Raw genomic sequence first — 23,889 nt, 5'->3', positions numbered from 1 at the left:
ACCAAGAAAAGGGTTGTGAGCCTTTGTCTTTAGAGATAAATCTGGTTTTCTGTGTCTCTGTCCATGGTGCTACTATTTTGTGTTTGGTATAGATAAGTGTTATCACTTTTGTCTGTGTTAGTGTCATACTTTGCGAATGCATTCTGTTTGTAGTGCAATCACTTATACATACTTTATTCAGACCTCGAACATAGTCAAGATTGTCTGTGAGATTCATTCCTTTAGAGGAATATATGGCATATTTATTTTCATTGCTGATGTTAACAGGTAACTATTGAAGCATATCAGGAATATGTTGATATGATGCTTGTGTCCCTGGCAGTGGAGTAATGGATCATTGATCTCATAAGTGTGCTCTGTAGGGATATGCATTGTTCTGTTTTCTCCAAAATATAATTTTTCAACCTTTTTGGTCACCTTGAAGCCTCATGTGAGCCAAATAAGGGATCAAGTTCAACCATTCTTCTATACATTGGTGTTCATGTGTTTTTTTTCCTGCATAAAGATGACAATGTGTCATATTTAAAGCTCCAGTTTATTCTGCTGTTGTTTATCTAGTCAATGTTTTATTACAAAATGATTACACAAGAAGTCAAAAATTGCATGGAGAACAACAACATATCCACATTTGAAAACAGCTTGATACCACCACACAGTTTACATTGTAACCAAGTTCTTTACACTAAGATTCCATTAATAGACTTTTCATAATAAATCATGTTTTTATTTTAATCACTAAGTTTTTGTTTAAGATCTTATGGCTAGGTTTGCTAAAATGTCATTTACAATAATTGCCCTTGACAGCATTTCTTGAAAGCGCTGATCTTTGACTATAATCCGTAGAAATATATGATTATGGTATGTTGCAGATTGCGTAATGTGTCCCTGGAGTGGAATGACGGAAACCTACGTGGTGGTTTTATTTACGAGTGACATATATTTTGAAAGAGGGGGGCTTCATGGTTCTTTCATTAAATTAGTTTTTTAAAAAGCAGTGACTCTAAAATGTGCTAAACTGGCCTCTTTTGTTTGAGCTTTGTGGTGTTTGATTGCTTTCTGGTTTGACCTACACTTTAGAAACCAGTGAATTAAAGATACAAAAAAAACAAGTTGCTTGTATTTTAAATGACAAACGACCTTGTTGTCCATGGGTGAGCTTCTAATTTCACTATGAAGGCTCTTAATCATTCTTTTGTCTAGTTTGTTCTTCAGAGGATTCCTATTACAAGATCTGTTCTGTATCTTTTTTATTTGTTACATCAGGTGTTTTGAATACATTTCTTGATTTGGAAGATGGCGGTGTTGTATACAGACATTTCACTTTAATGTAGTGACAGAGTAGTGTGTTGCCAGAGCAAGTTTTCTGACTTTGACTGACTTTTATTTTTGCATTAAGTTTTCCACTCCATTGTTTTTTTAGTTGTCCGTTCTGATATTCAGTGTTAGTACAACTAAGTCAGAATTAAACAAATGATCTGTTTAAAAACTAAACAAATATCTCCTCTTTCCCTGGAACTGAAAAACGACTTCTTAACACAACTACCAAATGATCATAAGATGTCCGAACAAGTAGCAATGGAGAAATCTCCTTCTTATTACAAACTTGTTCATCTGCAGAGCTTTCAGATTTAGTTTGCTTACATTTAAGTCACAGTACAGTCCAATACACCTTTGATAAAATAGATAGAAATGTTTTATTTTGAATGTTCTTGGTCTTGTTACTTCTGATTCCAACTCACGGTGTCGCTATACACCAACCTTTAAACCCGTTTAACTCCTCTGTCCATTGTGGAAATACGTTTTTGTTCGCCTTTTGCGTCTGGATAGAGGCGACATCACATTGAACTGAGGATATTAGGGTTGCGAGTTAGGAGAGTGTATTGTCGATTCTTCGTCGTCTTAGCATTTTACATCTGAAGATGGATGCAAATATTATTGTTTTTCAAACGTGCAGCTTCGTCTTCCTTATTTTGCGTGGCGCATATGGAGACATGAGCTATTCTTTTCCAGAGGAGATGAAACGAGGATCGGTTATTGGAAATATAGCCAAGGATCTCGGGCTGCAGACGGGTGCTCTGTCTAACAGGAGAGCCCGCATTGACACGGATGGGACGGATAAACGTTATTGTGACATAAACCTGAATAACGGAGAGCTGGTTGTTGCGGACAGGATTGACCGAGAGGGGCTCTGTGGCGAAAAGGCTTCGTGTGTCTTAAAACAGGAGCTTGTGCTGGAGAATCCTCTCGAGCTTCATCGGATAACTCTACACATTCAAGATATAAATGATAACTCCCCACAGTTTAAGGAAGAATTGATCAATATTGAAATTCATGAGTCTGCTGACAGAGGAGCTCGTTTTGTGATAGAGGAGGCGCATGATGCGGATGTAGGACAAAACTCAGTTCAGCAATACAGCCTAAAAAAGAATGACAATTTCATTTTGGCTGCTAATGGAAACACAATCGAGCTTGTTCTTGATAAAGAGCTCGATCGAGAGAAGCAAAAAGAGATCAATTTGCTCCTCACAGCTTTAGATGGAGGCTCTCCTCAGAGATCAGGTACAGTAGTCATACACGTCACTGTCCTGGATGCTAATGATAACGCCCCAGTGTTCAGTCAGGCCGTCTATAAAGCCAGTCTGCCTGAAAACTCTCCTTTAGATACTGTGGTGGTCACAGTGAGTGCTGCTGATGCAGACGAGGGAGTTAATGGAGATGTGAGTTATGAATTTGGACATGTTACTGAAGATGTGAAGAAGATATTTAGTATTGACCGAAAAGTGGGTGAAATAAAAGTAATTGGTGCTGTTGACTATGAAACTACTTCATCCTTTGAAATACGCGTTAAAGCAAAAGATGGTTTGGGTCTTTCATCTTACGCTAAGGTGATCATTTCTATCACTGATGTGAATGACAACGCCCCTGTAGTCAGTTTGAAATCACTGATGAATCCCATACCTGAGGACACCCCACCTGGTACAGAGGTGGGCATCATTAACGTGCAGGATAGAGACTCTGAGACTAACAGACAGGTCCGCTGCTCCATTCAGCAAAATGTCCCTTTTAAATTGGTTCCTTCTATTAAAAACTATTATTCTGTGGTGAGCACAGGACAACTGGACCGTGAACTAGTGTCTGATTACAACATTACAATCACTGCCACTGACGAGGGCTCTCCACCTCTGTCCTCCTCTAAAACTGTTCAGTTATCTGTAGCAGACATCAACGACAACCCACCTGTGTTTGAGGAACAGTCGTACAGCGCATATGTGAGTGAAAATAACAAACCTGGCTCCACTTTATGTTCCGTTAGTGCTCGAGACCCCGACTGGAGACAGAACGGTACAGTGGTTTATTCTCTGTTATCCGGTGAGGTGAACGGTGCCCCGGTGTCCTCCTATGTGTCAGTGAACGGAGACACGGGGGTGATCCACGCTGTGAGGTCGTTTGATTATGAACAGTTCAGGAGCTTTAAAGTGCACGTGATGGCCAGAGACAACGGTTCTCCTCCACTCAGCAGCAACGTGACCGTGAGTGTGTTCATATCGGATGTGAATGACAACTCTCCTCAGATACTGTACCCCGCCCCGGAGGGCAACTCCTTCATGACCGAGCTGGTCCCCAAAGCTGCACACGGAGGCTCTCTGGTGTCCAAAGTGATAGCGGTGGACGCGGACTCCGGACAGAACGCCTGGCTGTCCTATCATATAGTGAAATCCACTGATCCGGGACTTTTCACTATTGGTGTCCACAGCGGAGAGATCAGGACCCAGCGGGACATTTCTGAGTCTGACAGCATGAAACAGAACCTTATTGTGTCAGTGAAAGATAACGGACAGCCCTCTCTGTCTGCCACCTGTTCCATGTATTTACTGATTTCTGATAACTTGGCTGAGGTGCCAGAACTGAAGGACATTTCTTATGATGAGAAGAGCTCCAAACTGACCTCTTATCTGATCATCGCGCTGGTGTGTGTGTCCACCTTTTTTCTGACCTTCATCATCATCATCATGGGTGTGAGGTTTTGTCGCAGGAGAAAGCCCAGACTGTTGTTTGACGGAGCAGTCGCCATCCCCAGCGCTTATCTTCCTCCTAATTACGCAGATGTTGACGGCACAGGGACTTTACGCAGCGCTTACAATTATGACGCCTACCTGACAACAGGGTCTCGAACCAGTGACTTTAAGTTTGTGTCATCTTACAATGACAACACACTGCCTGCTGACCAGACTCTGAGGAAAAGTCCTACAGACTTTGCTGATGTTTTTGGAGATTGTGATGATTCTCCTGAGGTAGGAACAACAAAATATTGTTTGACCTCTTGCATCAGTAATCATTTCAGTTTCAAATGTTTAGAAGTATAACAGGTTTGCTTTTTGGTTACTTTTGTCAAGAGCCTTGTGTGTCCTTGATTTATTAAATTGAAATTTAACGTTCCCATAAGCTCCATTCGGTTGGTGTTTCTTGTCCTTCTGGTTTGAGGTTAGTTCATGTTTTTGTTGTGTTAGGTGGAAATCTGATTCCAGTAGTTTTCCTCTGCTTTGTGGTTTAGGATTTGTGTTAAAGATACATAAATAATTTTTCTGTGCTGCAAATGTGTCTAATATTCAAGTCTGACTTTGAATCTTCTTTGAAAGCTGAGGGAATTTGTAGTCTTTTACTCTGCTCTTTTGAATTGGTTTTTCAATGGAGACCTAACTTGGGCATTTAGCGTTGATGCAGTTTTGTACTGTTCTTCTACATTGTCATTGCTGCTCTGTTTTTCTTTCCTGGTTCTCTTTACCTCAAACTACAAGACTTATACTTTCTATGTTTGGTATTTTTCTAAATTTCTATCATAAGTGCATTTATGCAGTTTGATATCTTTTAACTCTGCACTGATTGTGCCCCTTTTGTCTTGAGTCAATCTGAATGTGGGTTTTTTTTGTCTATGTCCTTGGCGCTTTGTGTAGTCAAAAGACTAGAAAAGCGCTGTACATGCTTAAGTCCACCATTTGATTAAGTTAATGAAGCTCAAAGCTGCTTCAAGACATTTCATTTTTTTTCTTCATTTGTTCCCTCCTTGGAACACTGGGCCTTTCAGGATGTAACTCCAAATGACATCAATTTATTAGCATGTTTTACAAAAACATGTCTGGTTAGACTCCTGTTTACTCCACTTTTTTCACATATTGACCAGATTCTTTTTGAGTGTTGTTTTTTTCTTCTGCCTTGGTAATATGTTGTCTTGAATTATTAGCCTTTTCTATGACCTTTCCATTTTTCAGTCCTCTCTGAGCTTTCTGTCTGTTATAGCAAAAGGTTGTTTGTGTGATTTCAACCATGGTTGAATTTTCCCAAAGGTGACATCGCATTTATTTGTTTATTTGATGCATTCAATGTTACTGGATTTCATGTTAAATATTTTTACTTATGAATTAATTTCCTGACACCTAGTGGTGGAGGAAATACCTGAAAGCCATACTTGAGTAAAAGCACAGATACCTTAACAGAAAACGACTCAAGTAAAAGTGACAGTCAACCTTTCTAATTTTACTTCAGTAAAAGTCTCAGAAAATAATCAGAAGTACTGTTTGGATATTAATTCTACTCAAAGCAAAAATACAAGTCAATGATCTTGATAAAAGAGAAAGTGGTTAGGATCTCAGGGTGATGATCAGTATTTTAACTGTAAATTAACTTTAAAGAAGAAGGACTTTTTTATATTGTAAAGACTACTTTGGTGAAAATCAAGTTTTTAAACTTGTTATGTCTATTTTGTCAAAGTTGGTTTTAGTAATTTAGATGCCAAATGAAGAGCAATATGAGGCCTTTCCCCTTTTTTCTTAAAGCAATCATAATAATAATAATAAACCTGTTTTGGGTCATCTCATTTCAGTTAAGAAATGAATCCACAGAACTATGACAGACCCAAATATTAATTATGAATACACACTCACACATAGCCTCCAGTCGCTCATTATGTATTAGAAGAGTAACTACAGAACTCAGAGTCACCCCAGTATCTTGAGGGATATTTTTCACTGATGCACATCATTAAATATTCAATGATTCCAGTTAGAGTAATCCAAATGTATCTTTGTTACCATTAGTTTACTACAATATTATGACAATCACATACATTTTCAGATACAGTTGATGCAGTGTGTGCCTTCACTGTTTGTCTCTCATCTGCCATTTTTTTCCTCTCTCTCTTTCTCCATTGCCTGCTAGTTTTTCTCTCTCCTCTCTCTTCATCTGCAGCTTTCTGTCTGTATGTCTTTCTGTCCGTCTGTTTGCCTATCTGTCTGCTTCAGGATTGCTTGAAAGCTGTTTGATCACATAATAATAGCACCTCAAGGTGATGAGTAACAAGTAGTAACAAAGGTTCTCAGGTAAAATGTATCGGAGTAAAAGTATACATTATTCAGTAAATATAGTGGAGTAAAAGTAGAAAGGGCAAAACAATATAAAAACTCAAGTAAAATACAAATACACCCAGAAAATACTTAAGTATTGTAAAGATGTACCACTACTTTGTTACATTATGACACCACCGCTGACACCACAGTCTATAAAGTCTAGCAGTCAGCACAGTGACTGAGCATGTTCAAAAACTTTTAATGTTCTGTTTGTAGACATGTTTTTTTGTATCTACTAACACGTATTTGCTCTCATCTGCACATTTCATTACTTTGCCTTGCTGATAGTTCATTTATAGATGTTTTGTTGTATTTATTTGGTCAGAAAAAAAACGAGTTCAATGTTCATGGGAAGTTGTGACATTATGAAATCCATTCTCAGTCGGAATTTCATGAACTTTACCAGAATAACTTCTCTCATTTACTTATAAATTACCTGATAACAACTACATCTTAACATAAACTTGATTTCATAGAAATATACTCTGTATATATATATATACATTTAAAAATATGTAATTATCCTTAATGCAACAATTGGTCTGGAGCATAGAGGCTACAATGTGATGGAGTTTGATTTATTTTCTAAAATTATTTTACTGTTAGAAATCGTCTCCCACAGATGAGGATTGTTGGAAAAGAAACAACTTCATTGTTCATGAATGATCTTTTTTTTTTTTTGAGTGCCAATATTACATGAATTACTGGCAGACACACTCCTTTCTATCTCTCTTCTCTTAAACAACCCTTTTACAAACCCTCAGAAATTCTTATATCTCACTTTATATAGCTTCACTTGTGTGACGAGTTTAACTAATCATTCAGTGATTTTGTTGACGTCTTCACGGCTGTTCTCCCTCATCTTTTGTGACTCAGACTATGTCTCTTTGCACATTGCTTTTGACTAAGGGGTCTGCAACAGGAATGCACATAAAACCATCTGATAGACATGCTACTCTTCTGCTGCTCCTTTGTATGGATAGCATCACCTTTAATATGTAGTCTTTACATGCTGTTTGCTCCTCTGACAGGGGTTTGTGCGGACTCTTTTTGTATTTTACTTTTACTTTGGTTAAATTGTCTTTTTGACATACAGATAATATGAATTTAAATTTGACGAATAGTGTTTTTAATTGAAATCTCTGTCTGTCAGTTTCCAGTATGAAGTATTTTTTTGTACATTTAGTGGAGTGATTTTGCGTGCTTAATGATGTGCTTTGAACAAATGAACTTTATGTTATGAAAACATGATGGTGAATGTTCATGTTCATGTTGTCCATTCTGTTTTCTGGACCAATAAAATGTTTTTCTTAAGTAGTAACTTGACAGAATATTAGAAACCTTGCTCAACCAATTACAGCCTGACTTTCATGAAGGTTGTCTAGTTATGCTGTCAGAATGAGTCACAATTCTTTAGTGGTGTTTCTAGTAGAGTAAATGTTGTAATAGCTGTTCAGATTTTCTGTGGATTGACTTTATTGAAAGCGATTGGTCTTGTGTCTCGGCTCTGTTGCTCGGTTATTATCTTATCCTGAATCATGTGTTGAATCTATACATCAGGTGTTGTGTTTATATTTATTGATAGATTGATCACCTGTCTCTAATCTGTGATGTTGGAAGTGAAGTTTATCTTTTAAGAAGAGTGCAGAGGATCAGTCAGTCCTCCTTAAACTCAATTTGGCTTGACGCTTGAATAAAATGGCAACAGTTTTACATCTGCTTTCACCAGGGTTGCATCTACTTTGGCACTTTAGTTTCACAGTTATGTGACTGACTAAACCAATCAGAAGGTGTAAGTTAGATTTCATTGTGTTACAGTTGGTGTTATCATTTTGGGGATGATGCAGGAAGAATATTTAAACTTGTAAATATTTAAAATGTTAACTGTAAAATTGTAGTGCAATATTAATGAAACTAAATTAATTTGCTTCCACTTTAAGTATTATCAACTACTCCTCTTTGATTATTCATCTAAAGACACCAGTGCAACAACTTTAATCACATCAACTTTTGAGGGTGAGAACATGTTTTCAAAACTCAGTGAATTAAATATATATTTGGTTGTTGGTAGACAACAACAACAATAGAATAAGAATGGCAAGTTTGAACATATCTTTATAAATACATACAGGAAATTAAACATAAGATCTGAAACATTCATCGTTTATAATAAATGCAAAGGAGGAAATACAATAGAAATCAGTCCACAGTTAATGCATGTTGTACGACTTGTTGCTGTTTGCTCATTGTTTCCTCAGTTGAATCTCAAACATAACTGCAGTTTCAAATATTACTCAACTACTAATGTTGGTGTTTTGCTTCTTGAACAGTCGTTTTAATCAACCAAAACATTTCAAAGTTGTTTCTTTTATTGTCATTTTTCAAAATGTTTTACTTTATCTCACGGTGGCGCTATTCACCAGGCTTACGATTTTTGAGTTCCTCTATCCTTCGGTGTGGACGCACAGTCTTGTGTTCTTGTGTTCAGAAAGGGAAAATCACCCTGGAATCGCAGTCACCCTTTGTTTTTTATGGTTACATTTTATTCGCTTTGTTGTTTTCTCGAAGATGATGGAGTCTAATATAATCGTTTTTCAAACGTGCAGCTTCTATTTCTTCCTTCTTTTGTGTTGCGCATATGGAGATATGAGCTATTCTTTTCCAGAGGAGATGAAACGAGGATCGGTTATTGGAAATATAGCCAAGGATCTCGGGCTGCAGACGGGTGCTCTGTCTAACAGGAGAGCCCGCATTGACACAGATGGGACGGATAAACGTTATTGTGACATAAACCTGAATAACGGGGAGCTGGTTGTTGCGGACAGGATTGACCGAGAGGGGCTCTGTGGCGAAAAGGCTTCGTGTATCTTAAAACAGGAGCTTGTGCTGGAGAATCCTCTCGAGCTCCATCGGATAACTCTACACATTCAAGATATAAATGATAACTCCCCACAGTTTGATGAAGAAGCGATTAAAATTGAAATTCACGAGTCTGCTGACAGAGGAGCTCGTTTTGTGGTAGAGGAGGCGCATGATGCGGATGTAGGACAAAACTCAGTTCAGCAGTACAGCCTAAAAAAGAATGACAATTTCATTTTGGCTGCTAATGGAAACACAATCGAGCTTGTTCTTGATAAAGAGCTCGATCGAGAGAAGCAAAAAGAGATCAATTTGCTCCTCACAGCTTTAGATGGAGGCTCTCCTCAGAGATCAGGTACAGTAGTCATACACGTCACTGTCCTGGATGCTAATGATAACGCCCCAGTGTTCAGTCAGGCCGTCTATAAAGCCAGTCTGCCTGAAAACTCTCCTTTAGATACTGTGGTGGTCACAGTGAGTGCTGCTGATGCAGACGAGGGAGTTAATGGAGAGGTGACTTATGACATTGGACATGTTACTGAAGATGTGAAGAAGATTTTTAGTATTGACCGTAAAGTGGGTGAAATAAAAGTAATTGGTGCTGTTGACTATGAAACTACTTCATCCTTTGAAATACGCGTTAAAGCAAAAGATGGTTTGGGTCTTTCATCTTACGCTAAGGTGATCATTTCTATCACTGATGTGAATGACAACGCCCCTGTAGTCAGTTTGAAATCACTGATGAATCCCATACCTGAGGACACCCCACCTGGTACAGAGGTGGGCATCATTAATGTGCAGGATAGAGACTCTGAGACTAACAGACAGGTCCGCTGCTCCATTGAGCAAAATGTCCCTTTTAAGTTGGTTCCTTCTATTAAAAACTATTATTCTGTGGTGAGCACAGGACAACTGGACCGTGAACTAGTGTCTGATTACAACATTACAATCACTGCCACTGACGAGGGCTCTCCACCTCTGTCCTCCTCTAAAACTGTTCAGTTATCTGTAGCAGACATCAACGACAACCCACCTGTGTTTGAGGAACAGTCGTACAGCGCATATGTGAGTGAAAATAACAAACCTGGCTCCACTTTATGTTCCATTAGTGCTCGAGACCCCGACTGGAGACAGAACGGTACAGTGATTTATTCTCTGTTATCCGGTGAGGTGAACGGTGCCCCGGTGTCCTCCTATGTGTCAGTGAACGGAGACACGGGGGTGATCCACGCTGTGAGGTCGTTTGATTATGAACAGTTCAGGAACTTTAAAGTGCACGTGATGGCCAGAGACAACGGTTCTCCTCCACTCAGCAGCAACGTGACCGTGAGTGTGTTCATATCGGATGTGAATGACAACTCTCCTCAGATACTGTACCCCGCCCCGGAGGGCAACTCCTTCATGACCGAGCTGGTCCCCAAAGCTGCACACGGAGGCTCTCTGGTGTCCAAAGTGATAGCGGTGGACGCGGACTCCGGACAGAACGCCTGGCTGTCCTATCATATAGTGAAATCCACTGATCCGGGACTTTTCACTATTGGTGTCCACAGCGGAGAGATCAGGACCCAGCGGGACATTTCTGAGTCTGACAGCATGAAACAGAACCTTATTGTGTCAGTGAAAGATAACGGACAGCCCTCTCTGTCTGCCACCTGTTCCATGTATTTACTGATTTCTGATAACTTGGCTGAGGTGCCAGAACTGAAGGACATTTCTTATGATGAGAAGAGCTCCAAACTGACCTCTTATCTGATCATCGCGCTGGTGTGTGTGTCCACCTTTTTTCTGACCTTCATCATCATCATCATGGGTGTGAGGTTTTGTCGCAGGAGAAAGCCCAGACTGTTGTTTGACGGAGCAGTCGCCATCCCCAGCGCTTATCTCCCTCCTAATTACGCAGATGTTGACGGCACAGGGACTTTACGCAGCGCTTACAATTATGACGCCTACCTGACAACAGGGTCTCGAACCAGTGACTTTAAGTTTGTGTCATCTTACAATGACAACACACTGCCAGCTGACCAGACTCTGAGGAAAAGTCCTTCAGACTTTGCTGATGTTTTTGGAGACTGTGATGAATCTCCTGAGGTAGGAACATTTGACAAATACTGCTTAACCTTTTGCACATGTTGTAAGTATTTGCTGCTTATGAGGGAAAGTTATGAGGGAGCCAGGCTATGGGGGCTCACTGGGGGACGAGGAGCCAGTTGAGGTTATGAAGGACTGGGGTGATGTGGTCATGGGTGCGGGAGTGTGAGACTTAAGAGAAAGCAGCAGAGTTCTGGATATATTGTAGTTTCTTGAATGTTTTTGATGATGAACCGTCGATGAGAGTGTTGCAGTAGTCTAGTCTAGAAGGGATGAATGCGTGGGTGAGGGTGTCATAAGTGCAATTTTCCAGTTTCATGTTTGCTCTGCTCTGATTGAGCCCCTTTGTGTCTTGAGCAGAGCCGAATCTAGTTTTTCATTGCCTCTGTCCTTGGTGCTGAAACCCCACATTGCTCTGTGGATGCATATTTAGGGACAAAATAACCTATGCCCTCTTTTTTGTTGTCATGTTTTCATTCAGATTATGAATGAGCTTTGCTATTTTTTTTATTTTTTTTTTAAAGTAACCCTGACCAGTCCGTGAGAAAAAGTTTAAGTCTTTCCTGATGCTTTTGTAGATTGTGATGATTCTCATGAAGTAGGAATTTTTCTTTTTTTCGCCTCCTGGTAAAATGTCTTCAATTTCTTCACAAATCTTCATTTTGTGGATTATAATTCTCGGTATTTGTTACTGAAAACTGAAATTCTATTGCCCCCTTATTTCTTAACATGCCCTTTTCCCCCCTTTTCTGTTGTTACCTCTGTTTCCTTTTCATGTTTTTTTTCCCTGAGGAGTCGATATGATATTTATTCTTTTCAATTACATGTATGTTTTTTCTGTTTCATTTAAATTCAAAACATTTCTGCTTTATGTCATTTGAGATTAGGCTTTTATTTAAGTTTGATATCACCCTTTACAGTAAAGGACAATTATGTTTGGTTTATTATTTAAGTCTTTTTACAATAGTAGTAGATCATACTATTGCTTAATATACCATATAATAGCTCAAATCCAAGAAGAGGATCAGATTTGATGAAGAAATGCTGTATTTAAAAAAAGAAGTAAATAAAACGGACACCACCCTTATTTTAAGATTATAAAACATTATATCATTTACTCATGTAGAAATCAGAGGACCATTTGGAAGGTTTTTAGTTGTACATAGGTTTATTTGTCAGTTTCTTTAAAAAACATCTTTATTTACAGTAATTAGTAGTAAACACAAGGCAGACAATTATTTATTATTTGAATCTGTTAAGATTTGAAATGGGCGCTCCTATATTGGCACTGAACATTTGTGATAGATGCACATCCCTGATAGACATACATTTTTTATCAATAGTCATATCATAATCTTAAGGTGTTAACTAAGGCCAATACAAATATTGATCAAAGAACATTAAGTTATGCAAATTTCGTATGCCCCTTTTGCTCAAAATTCATTTGTTGTTTTTTATCTTGTGGGACCTTGTTAAAGTTCCATGCAAACAAATAAAGAAAAAAAAACAATTACATAAACACTCAATATTTTCTGAAAACAACTTACTTCTTTATACTTCAGTTACAGATTCTTTCCACATGTGGAGCTTAACAATAGTTGACTTTAATTTAAACACATGTAAACAGGGAATCACTGCTCCGCCTCACTATTCTTACGTCAGAGTTTTCATTTTATGTACATATAGTGATTGTTTTATATGTTGAGTATACAGTTTAAGACCCTTCAGGGTTTATTATATTTTTTCTTATAGGGTTTCCATAATTAAACCTCACATTCTTGATTTTGCAGTCTGTGGGCATGATAGTGTTTGGAACGAAAATGTTTTTGTGTTAGTGGTTTTGCTGTATAGCACACTTTGGCACAGGGTTATGCACATGGTTAAAGGTGTCTGCAATTGTTTACAGTTTTGGTTGGGGGTGTTTGGCACCACTGATATTATGTATAAGATTATATTTTCAAGCCTGCTCCTATCAATCTTACCCCATTATGTGTTCAGCAAAAAAGGGCACCACATATAGTCTGAAATATATATGTGTGTGTGTGTGTGTGTGTGTGTGTGTGTGTGTGTGTGTGTACTTGATGCTGAAAACGTAAACGTTATGGTTGTATTGCATTTTCCAGGTGATGTTTTTGATGTGTCCCTCCTCTGTTTCCTACAGCCTGAGTTCTCATCTTTAATAGTGTTAGGTTAAAAAGAAAAATGTAGACTTATCAAATGTAGGTCAAAGTGAAGGTTGATAGAAAGAATGGCAGCACATGTAAAGCATTTTTCTCACTGGTCTGTTGTAGTTATCCTCTCAGTCTCTTGGTGACGCTCTTTTACAATATCTGACTCATGGATGCTACGTTTTGCCTCTCTTTATCTGTGTCAGTGGAACTGGAGTATTGGGTTAGAGACGAGAGCTGTGTACGCATGCGTGTTTGTGTATGAGTGTGGGTATTTATAAGGGAGAGAAGGAGAGAGAGAGAGAGAAAAAAAAAAGTGTGTGTGTGTGCAGACGCGCAATTGTGAGTGAGTCAGAGAGAGAGAGAGAGAGAGAGCGCAGGAGTGAAACAGAGATAGAGGAATCCAAGCTGACAGCTTCCCTAATAGAGCATGATTAATTCAGCCAGAGAAGCACGGATTCGTTGGAATACAGCAGCATTTTCAGTTCGATATTTTTCTGATGAGGATTGAGCAAAAATGTCGACAGGAGATCTGCTTTCGGAAGCATGTTTAAACATGGACCATCGAAAAAACTTAAAATGGTGGCTGCATTTTTTATTTCTTGCCCTACTTTTTGGCGTTTCATCTGGAGAAGTGCGTTACGTCCTTCCCGAGGAGATGCAGCGGGGCTCGGTGATCGGCAATGTTGCGAGGGATCTAGGGCTTAAAGTGTCGGAGCTTAACGCTCGTCGGGCCCGTGTTGTTGCAGAGGGAACGAGCCAGCTGTGCGAACTGGACGCTGCGTCAGGCAATCTTTTGATCAGCCAACGGATAGACCGAGAGGAGCTCTGCGCGCAAGCCAGTGTCTGCATCCTACAGTATCAGCTTTTACTCGAAGATCCCCTTAAAGCATTCAGCTTAGTGTTGGACATTGCAGATATAAATGACAACAGCCCAGTGTTCCCTGCAGGGGAGATAACACTAGATTTAGTCGAATCAACTGTGCTGGGGAGGCGTTTTCCACTGGAGAGCGCACATGACCCCGATCTGGGAACCAACTCTATCCGTGAATACAAACTGAGCCCGAATGATCACTTTGCACTGGAAATGAGTACTCAAATAAACGGCAATGCTTATCTGGAACTTGTTCTCAAAAAGCCATTAGACCGAGAGGCACAAGCTGAACATGTATTGGAAATCAATGGGATTGACGGGGGGAATCCAGTCAGATCTGGAACTGCTTCTATTAATGTCCGTGTTTTGGACGCAAATGACAATGTCCCAGTTTTTAGTCAACGAGTTTACAAAGCCTATGTGCCTGAGAACTCGCCCATAGGGACTCTTATATCAACACTGAATGCCACGGACTTGGATGAAGGTGTCTATGGAGAGATAACTTATTCTTTCACTCACCTATCAGACAAGATAGGAGGTGTTATTGAAATCAACCCAATGAGTGGAGAGGTCCGTGTGGCAGGTCCCATTGACTTTGAAGAGGCCAGTACGCACGAGCTGGATGTTCAGGCCAAAGATGGAGGGGGGCAAGCCTCTCACTGTAAACTTATCATTGACATAATTGATGTAAACGACAACAAACCTGTGATAGAGATTAAATCAGCCTCTGCTAAAGTGGCTGAAGACTCTAGACCAGGAACTATGGTCGCTCTGATGAATGTTTATGACATGGACACTGGGAGCAGTGGGCACGTCACGTGTACAATTGCAGATGATGTCCCATTTAAGATTGTATCAGAGGTCAAAAACTATTACATGTTAGTGACTGACGGGTTGTTAGATAGGGAGTTTCAACCAGAGTATAACATCACAGTGACAGCCACAGATGCGGGCTCTCCTTCACTCTCCACTGTAAAAGTTTTAACAATTGTGGTTACTGATGTCAATGACAATCCCCCGACTTTTACACATAGCGAGTACAATGCCAACCTCTTGGAAAACCAACCTGTTGGCACGTTTGTGATGAAAGTGAAAGCAGAAGATATGGATGATGGACCCAATGCTAAAACTCTGTACCAAATATCAAGGGACACAAGCTCAGATGTGTCCTCCTTCCTTACCATCAACTCAGCAACAGGGGAGCTCTTCACTTCACGCCTCTTTGACTATGAACAAACAGTTTACTTCCAAATTAAGGTGACAGCTCAAGATGGAGGAAGCCCCCCTCTCTCCACTACCTGCACTGTAAACGTTTTTATCAAAGACCAAAATGACAATACACCGGTTGTCCTGTACCCTGTCCAAACTTCCGGATTCATTGCTGAAGATATGGTGCCAGTTGAAGCGCCAAGAGGTTACCTGGTTACTAAGGTTGTAGCTGTGGACTCGGACTCCGGCCACAACGCATGGCTTTCCTACAGAATAATCAAAGCAACGCAGCCTAACCTGTTTATGGTCGGCCTGCATTCAGGAGAAATCCGAACTGTGCGAGCATTCATGGAGGACGATGAATCAAAACAATCTGTTGTGGTTTTAGTGACAGATAACGGGCCTGAATCTCTCTCTGCCACAGCTACAGTGAGCATAGTCATTGGTGATGGGCTGCCTGTTTTAAACGAACTCTTTGAGTTTGCAGATGAATCACAGGACAGTGATAACTTGACTCTCTATTTGATCATCGCCCTGATTGCTGTTTCCTCTCTTCTCATACTTTTAATTACTGGTGTGTTTTATTTTAAGCTCTGTCGGCAGAGTTATGTTTACCGTTCAACCACTGCCAGTCTCCCCGTTTTCCCTACAGCCTACTGCCCCCCTAGTTTTGCCGATTTTAGCCATTGTGGGACCCTACTGAAAGATGATCGTTATGACCCCTTTCTGACCACTGGGTCTTGGAGGGGGGATTTTCGTTTCAGCTCAAACACAGACACAGACACACTGAAACAAAGAAGTGCAGCCTATCAGAAAAACACCCTAAGGCGCACTAGTACAGATAGAGCTAGTCTGAAGGTGAGGTCAGGTGGGCCACATCCATGTTACGTTGTCACATGAGAGTCCAACAATACATTTTGTAAATATGTTGTTAAATAATCCCTGTTTTATGTTTTAAATTTGGGCCCTTTGACTGTCTAATATATACATGGTTACATTGAATTTTCAAAGAAATACATATTGTGGTCTTCTTTGCCTAAATGGTGAACAATTGAATACAAAAGTATTCATGCATGAAAATGTTGTGAGTGAACCAACGTGTTTAGTTAAGCCCTCTGGGTTTAACCTCAACATTTCTACCCCATAACTTGATCTTGAGCATATGGCAATCTTAACCCATTGGACTGTCCATCCAATATGTTTTTAGTATCACAGTAGAATAAATAAAGAATCCTTATCTGTTTTGTTTGTGATCCCTTTCATTGGTGATCTTTAGTGGCCAGTTGTATCTTCATCTGTTCTATTCTTCTTTTCTTTGACTTGTTTGTTGCCACCCCCCTCCCCCCTCGCTATTATAGTTTGTATATTTTCAGGGTGACTTGGTCTCAACTTTCCCATATCCTGTTATTTATGGTCTACAAATGTCTAAGTTCATATATAGAGTATTTATTTGCTCTTTATTTTAAGTTAAAAGATAAGTATTGGATTAAATTGTAAAACATATACTGTAATGATTTCCTGCATTTTAAGTGCATGGTCGACCTTTCTATCACTGTATATTTTTATCTTCTGAGAGCCATACAGAAAAAAGATGGTCATCACTTTTAATCTTTTGCTTTGTCAGTGGAGTTTGGCTTTGCCTGTGTTTATGTTTAGGTGTAAAACAATATAAACAAAACTATTACTTTTTAATCACAATACAATACAGTTAAGTTTGATATGGTATAATTTGTTCTCACAAATTATGATTTGTTGTGTGACAGAGACCTACAAAAAGCTTTGCACTATATGAATGGAACTCAACAAACTGTAAACAGACTATACTTGTATGTTGATAAAAAAATAAACTTAAAAATAAGATTGTGTTTTACTCTTCAGTATGCTTTGGGCTTCAATATGCCCTTCACTCATGCACTTCACTACAGAAACTCCTACTGATGGTAATAATTATATTCAACTTCACAAAGACTTGTGTGAATTCAGGTCGGTCCAGCAAGTATTTGCAATATCCTGGAATGTAAAACTCAAATCAACATTTAGACCCTCTTCCTTCTTCTTTGCCTCAAATGAGGACAGTGCAATGTTATGATTACAATTTGTGGAAATTTAATATCAAACCATCTTCGTAGCTTATTACAGAATGTTGTAGTTTTCACCATTATTCTCCAGCTAATGTAAAAGATAGCTGACCGCAATCACGCTCCAAACAGTGAATCTGAATGAAATTACCATCAAACCTCAGATACAGTGTCCCACGTAATAATAAAGTCAGACTGAAGCACTCTTTTGCACACCAGTCAATCCTAAAATTCAATATGTTTTTTTAAAACACAATATTTACATGACAGAAAGGACATATGCATTGAATCAGTCAACAGTGGGGAAGGCTTCATGGCATGTAGATATTTCAAAGGCATATTTTTTTTCTTTCTCATGAACCATAAGGATTTGTTGAGATTTACTCACAATTCAACTCTAGCGCCAAGACACATGCATATTCAGACACAATACAGTAATGGCCTGTAGAAAAAGCAGCAGTATGAATGTATGCTACAAGTAAGAATGTAAAAAGCACTGTAGTTGGAAGCTGAATATGGGTTAGATTTTAGCCTTATACAACAGCAACTGTTGTGTATGTTTTTTTTTTTTTTAATCGTACAAATCATAATCGTGTCTGTGTGTGCACTTTACTGCCTACCACTGAATGTGTCATAGTGGTGAAGCAGAGAGGTTTTGTCATCAAACGAATTCCTCTGTGAATTCATGTGTGCTCCTGTTCGTGTTACAGCTGCAGGCTCATCTGTGCTCCTAATTTCAGCCGTTGAAGGAGGGAAGGGGAGGGGGAGAAACAAGCAGTGCTCATTTTGTATCCTTTCTTATCTGGGTCACAAGAACACTGCAGTGTGGATGACAATATTATAGAAAGATTTAAAAGAATGTCAGTTTAATAAGAGCATGGCTGTTTTAGATAATATAGGTTTTACAGATGTATGTTTTTTTTTTAAACTGAGATTGAATCTGTTAAATAAACTTTATCTAGCGGATGAAATGATGGATAATTGCTGACTCATTATACATAATCCAGGAGGTGGCTACGCAGTCATGCGATCCTTCTGTATATCAATTAGTGACAGGAACAATTCCTCCCTTCATTATGTAGAAATCAGGTTATTTTCATGACACTTTGTTGAGCTTGAAAATATGTCATCATCCAAGTCATGATTCAGTTAATATTGGATACAAACAGCTTTTTCATTTTTTTATTACGCTATTTTTTTTTCAAATATACAAAATAGCAAAGCAGTAGTTTTGGAAACTCAATAAATACAATGCTTCATGAAAGGTATTAACTTGAATCAAGAGTCAGGTTATATGTAAAGTTTCTATTTTATTTAAGCTTTATTCAACCAGGAAATGCTTGTCTTCATTAAAATGCTTGTTATTTTTTTCAAAAGTATTCTGGCTAAAACTGGCAGAAGCAAGGATTACAAAGTTTCCAACAAACAACTAGCAGCCATTCATACAAACATAATGCAATATACATTACTTCAAAGACATGTATGCAACACAGTTTGAATATGTATCTTGGCTAAAGCAGCCCCTTGAATTTCCTGTGTGACATCTTGTTTGCGTGAACTTAGTTTGCTTCTAGTGTGTGGACTTTTTCTATCTTTGGATGTTTTTTGTTCAGCACCCAGTACTTAAAGTGATTTGTCACAAAATCAATCCATTATATTATTCTGATAAATCACTGTGGATATGTATGTGATGCTTGTCAATGTAAAGTATGTGACAGGATGTGATACTTGTGTGTTTTATTTAAGGATTCACACTAATTGTTTTTTTTTGTTTTTTGCTCTCTTCTTTTCTCGGTACACTCCTGAACTTCTATCATCCAGCAGGTAAGAGTATTTTTATTTCCCTTTCTCTCTCACTGTGCAATACTCTCAACTCTGTAAACAACTTACACTCCAATTAACACCATGTTCAACACCCACCATCAATATGAGTTGGTCCATATGAGCTTGTTTTATTTCTCTACCGTGGACTTTTCCTCTATCTCTTTGTTTCATCTTACAAAATGTTTTTAGCAATATTTGTAAAGTGTATATCATCACAAATGCCAATTTAAAAAGCACAGCCTTGCAAGACTGAAATCTTAACTTGCAGTCTTATGACACAGGCAGCTGCGTTGCCCTTATTTGTGTGTGCTGTGTGATTCTACCCAGGGCTTTAGACCATATGAATATTAATAGCCCTGGCTGCTGCTGTAGAGTCGTTTCCTGAATAATGCACAATCATGGTGTGCAGAATGCTGTGCTCTGCGGCAGTGTAGGCTAATATTGTCTGCCATCGGTGGGAGGCGCTGTCGTGACCCAATTATTTAAAAAGAAAAACCTACCTGAGCAGACAGCATGCTGCAGTTACATTAGAAAGAATTGTACTCACACTGCTGTGAAACTTACCAGTATTCATTCATGTTTGCAAATGAGTGAATATTAACTAAACTGCATAAATACAGGTCACTTGATTTATCACCCAGATTCTCAGATCTATCTATCTATCTATCTATCTATCTATCTATCTATCTATCTATCTATCTCTCTATCTATCTATCTATCTATCTATCTATCTATCTATCTATCTATCTATCTATCTATCTATCTATCTATCTATCTATCTATCTATCTATCTATCTATCTATCTATCTATCTATCTATCTCTACATCTATCTCTACCTCCCTCTCTATTTTATTTTTTATTTTTTGCTTAACTTTTCCCACTTGCGTTGATGATATATTGATCTATTTAACCCGTGGTGAAAATTCCCTGTTCGCTGGATTTCTATTTTGAAAAAGGTAATTTGGATGTCTGATACAAGTCCACACATACCACCAACGATGCTGTTGTTTCAGTTTGCCACTGTTGGTGGTGCTGTTGCCTAAGCAGCCTATTCGTCTAATACCAGACTTATCACAAGTCACCGCCCGTCTTTGTGCATACACTTGCTAAACTGGTGGTATTTTATAGGTTATACTGAGGATGATCAAGTAAAGGCTCCAGATTGTGATCGAGACACGATGTATTTCTTTCTATACGGATAACTGAAATGTTCTGCTATTGATGGGAAGAAATTTATTTTTTGAAGATGAAGGGCACCTCACTGGATTTGCGAGTCTCCATTTTGCTTTTCTGCGTTGTGACTGCGATCAGTGGACAAATTCGTTATTCTATACCAGAGGAGATGAGGAAAGGACTGTTTGTCGGAGACGTTGCTAAAGACCTCGGCTTGGATGTTAAAAGGTTGGTGTCTGGTCGGGCTCGACTTGTCATAGATAATGAAATTCAGTATGTGACGCTGAACCAGAACAAAGGCCATATCGTTGTCAATGAGAGAATTGACAGGGAAAAGATATGCGCCAAGAAGTCGCCCTGTAGCTTTAGTCTAGAAATTGTCCTCGAAGATCCTCTTGAATTGTTTTCTATTACCGTCGAAATCCAAGATGTAAACGACCATGCTCCCGCATTTCCCAAAAAAGAAATACATCTGGAAATCAGCGAATCGACGCCCACGGGTACTGTATTCCTGCTTGATAGCGCAGCTGATCCTGATGTAGGAATAAACTCCCTGCAAAGTTACTCATTAAAGACTAGTGATCATTTCATTCTCAAACAACAAACTCGAGCAGATGGCAGTAAATTTGCAGAATTGGTGCTCGAGCATGGTTTAGACCGCGAGAAGCAGAGCGAACACAGGCTCATACTGACTGCTGTTGATGGGGGGGAGCCGCAGAGGTCTGGGACGGTAAAGATACACGTTTCTGTTCTGGACGCAAACGACAACGCACCTGTTTTTACACAGTCAGTATACAAATCATCAGTCTCTGAAAATGTTTCCAGGGGCACGGTTGTTGCTATAGTCAGTGCCGTAGATGCGGACCAAGGTTTCAATGGTAACGTCACGTATTCTTTCACTCATTTAGAGGAGGATTCATCGTGTCCATTCACAATAAATCCTTACACGGGAGAGGTTACGCTCACCGGTGAAATCGATTACGAAGTTTCTTCAAATTATGAAATAAACATTCAAGCCAAAGACCCGTGGGGTTTAGTGGGCGCCAGCAAATTAATGATAGAGCTAATTGATGTGAATGATAACAGTCCACTAATTATAATGGCTTCATTTTCTGGTAAGATTTCCGAGGATTCTACACCCGGAACTGTCGTGGCGTTAATCAGTGTCCAAGATAAAGATTCTGGTAAAAATGGGCAAATTCATTTAAATATAGATGAAGGGCTCCCGTTCAAAATCAAATCATCTCTTCGGAACTATTACACATTGGTTACAGAGCAAAATCTCGACCGAGAAAAGCTATCCAAGTACAACATCACCCTCACTGCCACAGATGAAGGGTCGCCTGCCTTATCAAGCACAAAAGCTGTCGTTTTAGATGTTACTGATATTAATGACAACGCCCCAGCTTTCAGCCAACGTGTTTACAACACTCAGGTAATGGAAAACAATTCTCCTGGTGTCGCTTTGGTACAGATCCATGCCACTGATCCCGATCAAGGTCAAAATGCACGCATATCATATTTTCTTATTGATGGCGAGGTCAATGGACATCCTGTCTCCGAATTTTTCTCAATCAACACGGAGAGTGGAGTCATTCAGTCACTGCGTTCACTTGACTATGAACAAGTCAAAGAGTACAAAATACGAGTCAAAGCACAGGATGGAGGCTCACCACCATTAAGTAGTAACACAACAGTTATTGTGCGTGTCCGGGACCAGAACGACAACCCCCCTCAGGTCCTGTACCCAGTCCAGACTGGTGGATCAGTGGTGGCTGAGATGGTGCCTCGTGCAGCAGATGTGGGCTACCTAGTGACTAAAGTGGTGGCTGTTGATGTGGACTCTGGACAGAATGCCTGGCTCTCGTATAAACTGCAGAAAGCCACAGACAGGGCGCTGTTTGAAGTGGGCTTACAGAATGGAGAAATCAGAACTATCCGTCAAGTGAATGATAAAGATGCTGTGAAACAAAGACTGACTGTTATAGTGGAGGACAACGGGCAGCCGTCTCGTTCAGCTGCAGTCATTGTTAACGTGGCGGTGGCGGACAGCTTCCCTGAAGTGCTGTCTGAGTTCACTGACTTTACACACGACAAGGAGTACAATGACAACCTGACTTTTTACTTAGTGCTGGCTTTGGCTGTAGTATCCTTCCTCTTCATCACGTGTGTAGTGGTTATTATATCAGTGAAAATCTACAGATGGAGACAGTCTCGCACCCTGTATCACTCCAACCTCCCTGTGATTCCATATTATCCACCACGTTACTCAGACACTTTGGGCACAGGGACTCTCCAGCACGTGTACAATTACGAGGTGTGCAGGACGACTGACTCCAGAAAGAGTGACTGTAAGTTCGGCGGAGCTGGTAGTCAGAACGTGCTGATAATGGACCCCAGTTCTACAGGGACCATGCAGCGGATACAGAGTGAGAAGAGCATCCTGGACGAACCAGACTCTCCTCTGGAGGTTAGTTAATCAGTTTGACTTTTCCTGCTGTGTTTTCGTTCTGTCTTCCCTTTAATGGCAAACGGTTTCATTTTTCAATGTCACTTTCAGCACCATGGACAGCACCTCAGTAATATATTTTGCCTTGAAAGGAATTCTTCGTCTTCCAAACACATATCAGATTCCAGCGTGGATATGATTTCTGTGCTTGCCACCTTTTCTATACATGATTCTATATGAGTATAAGATTTTGTTTACCTGATAATCATACTTAGTGTTTGTGCACGCGGACGTTGAAGTAATTTTTCTCTTGTTTTTAAGTTTAATGAATTTGAAATATTGCACAAGGTCCCTGACACTGATACAAATATTGCACTTAGTCAGTGTTGATAATACGCTGCTATAAATTATTAACAAAAACATACCTGTTGCCCCCACTTTCACTCCTTCACATTTCTCTTAATAACAACAGTTTCAAGTTAAAGCCTTTTAAAACAAAACGAAAGTCACTATGTGCACTAAAAAATGATGATCCACATTCTCCTGATTTATCTGCAGTTCTGCAGCCATAAAATAACACCTATTTGATTAGTCTGTGTAACAGAGTATCGGGACTTGTATAGATATCAAGCTATCTGTTATGTAGATTTGATAATAATATGAATGGAGGGTTTATATTGAATACAAGACACAAAGCAATTGAGATTAAAAGGCCATTGTATTCATTCAGTTGGATTATAGTTTTATAAAAACGTTTGGCAAACT

At 39.4% G+C, this 23,889-nt stretch overlaps 2 protein-coding genes across 29 annotated transcripts in view; both read left to right on the top strand.

Moving 5' to 3' along the window:
• LOC109979913 (protocadherin gamma-A11-like) overlaps positions 1-23,889 on the top strand; it is a 312,688-nt gene that overhangs the window by 103,436 nt on the left and 185,363 nt on the right. For 4 of the 28 annotated variants that reach the window (XM_065958668.1, XM_065958647.1, XM_065958666.1 and 1 more), the window contains exon 1: positions 1,835-4,292. The exons of the other annotated variants lie outside the window; for them this stretch is intronic. In XM_065958668.1, the coding sequence (XP_065814740.1) occupies positions 1,920-4,292 (2,373 nt within the window). In that variant the 5' untranslated portion in view covers positions 1,835-1,919. Of the gene's footprint in view, positions 1-1,834; positions 4,293-23,889 lie in introns of those variants that run through there. 28 annotated transcript variants of the gene reach the window in all.
• Positions 8,860-23,154, top strand: LOC109990501 (uncharacterized). The gene is made up of 5 exons (XM_065959037.1): positions 8,860-11,348; positions 13,723-13,783; positions 14,029-16,497; positions 18,388-18,393; positions 20,732-23,154. The coding sequence occupies exons 1-5, from the start codon at positions 8,970-8,972 to the stop codon at positions 23,152-23,154; spliced, it is 7,338 nt and encodes a 2,445-aa protein (XP_065815109.1). The 5' UTR covers positions 8,860-8,969.

The sequence above is a fragment of the Labrus bergylta genome, chromosome 9 (assembly GCF_963930695.1).
Source record: "Labrus bergylta chromosome 9, fLabBer1.1, whole genome shotgun sequence".
Classification (NCBI taxonomy): Eukaryota; Metazoa; Chordata; class Actinopteri; order Labriformes; family Labridae; genus Labrus; species Labrus bergylta.
The sequence above is the reverse complement of the archived record's forward strand: the minus strand, read 5'-3'. Positions and strand labels throughout refer to the sequence as shown.

Coding starts and splice junctions, on each gene's coding strand:
- LOC109990501 (XM_065959037.1), top strand. CDS start 8,970: ATGATGGAGTCTAATATAATCGTTTTTCAAACGTGCAGCTTCTATTTC. Junction 11,349..13,722: donor ACTGTGATGAATCTCCTGAG/GTAGGAACATTT, acceptor TATCTGTGTCAG/TGGAACTGGAGTATTGGGTT. Junction 13,784..14,028: donor ATGCGTGTTTGTGTATGAGT/GTGGGTATTTAT, acceptor ATGAGGATTGAG/CAAAAATGTCGACAGGAGAT.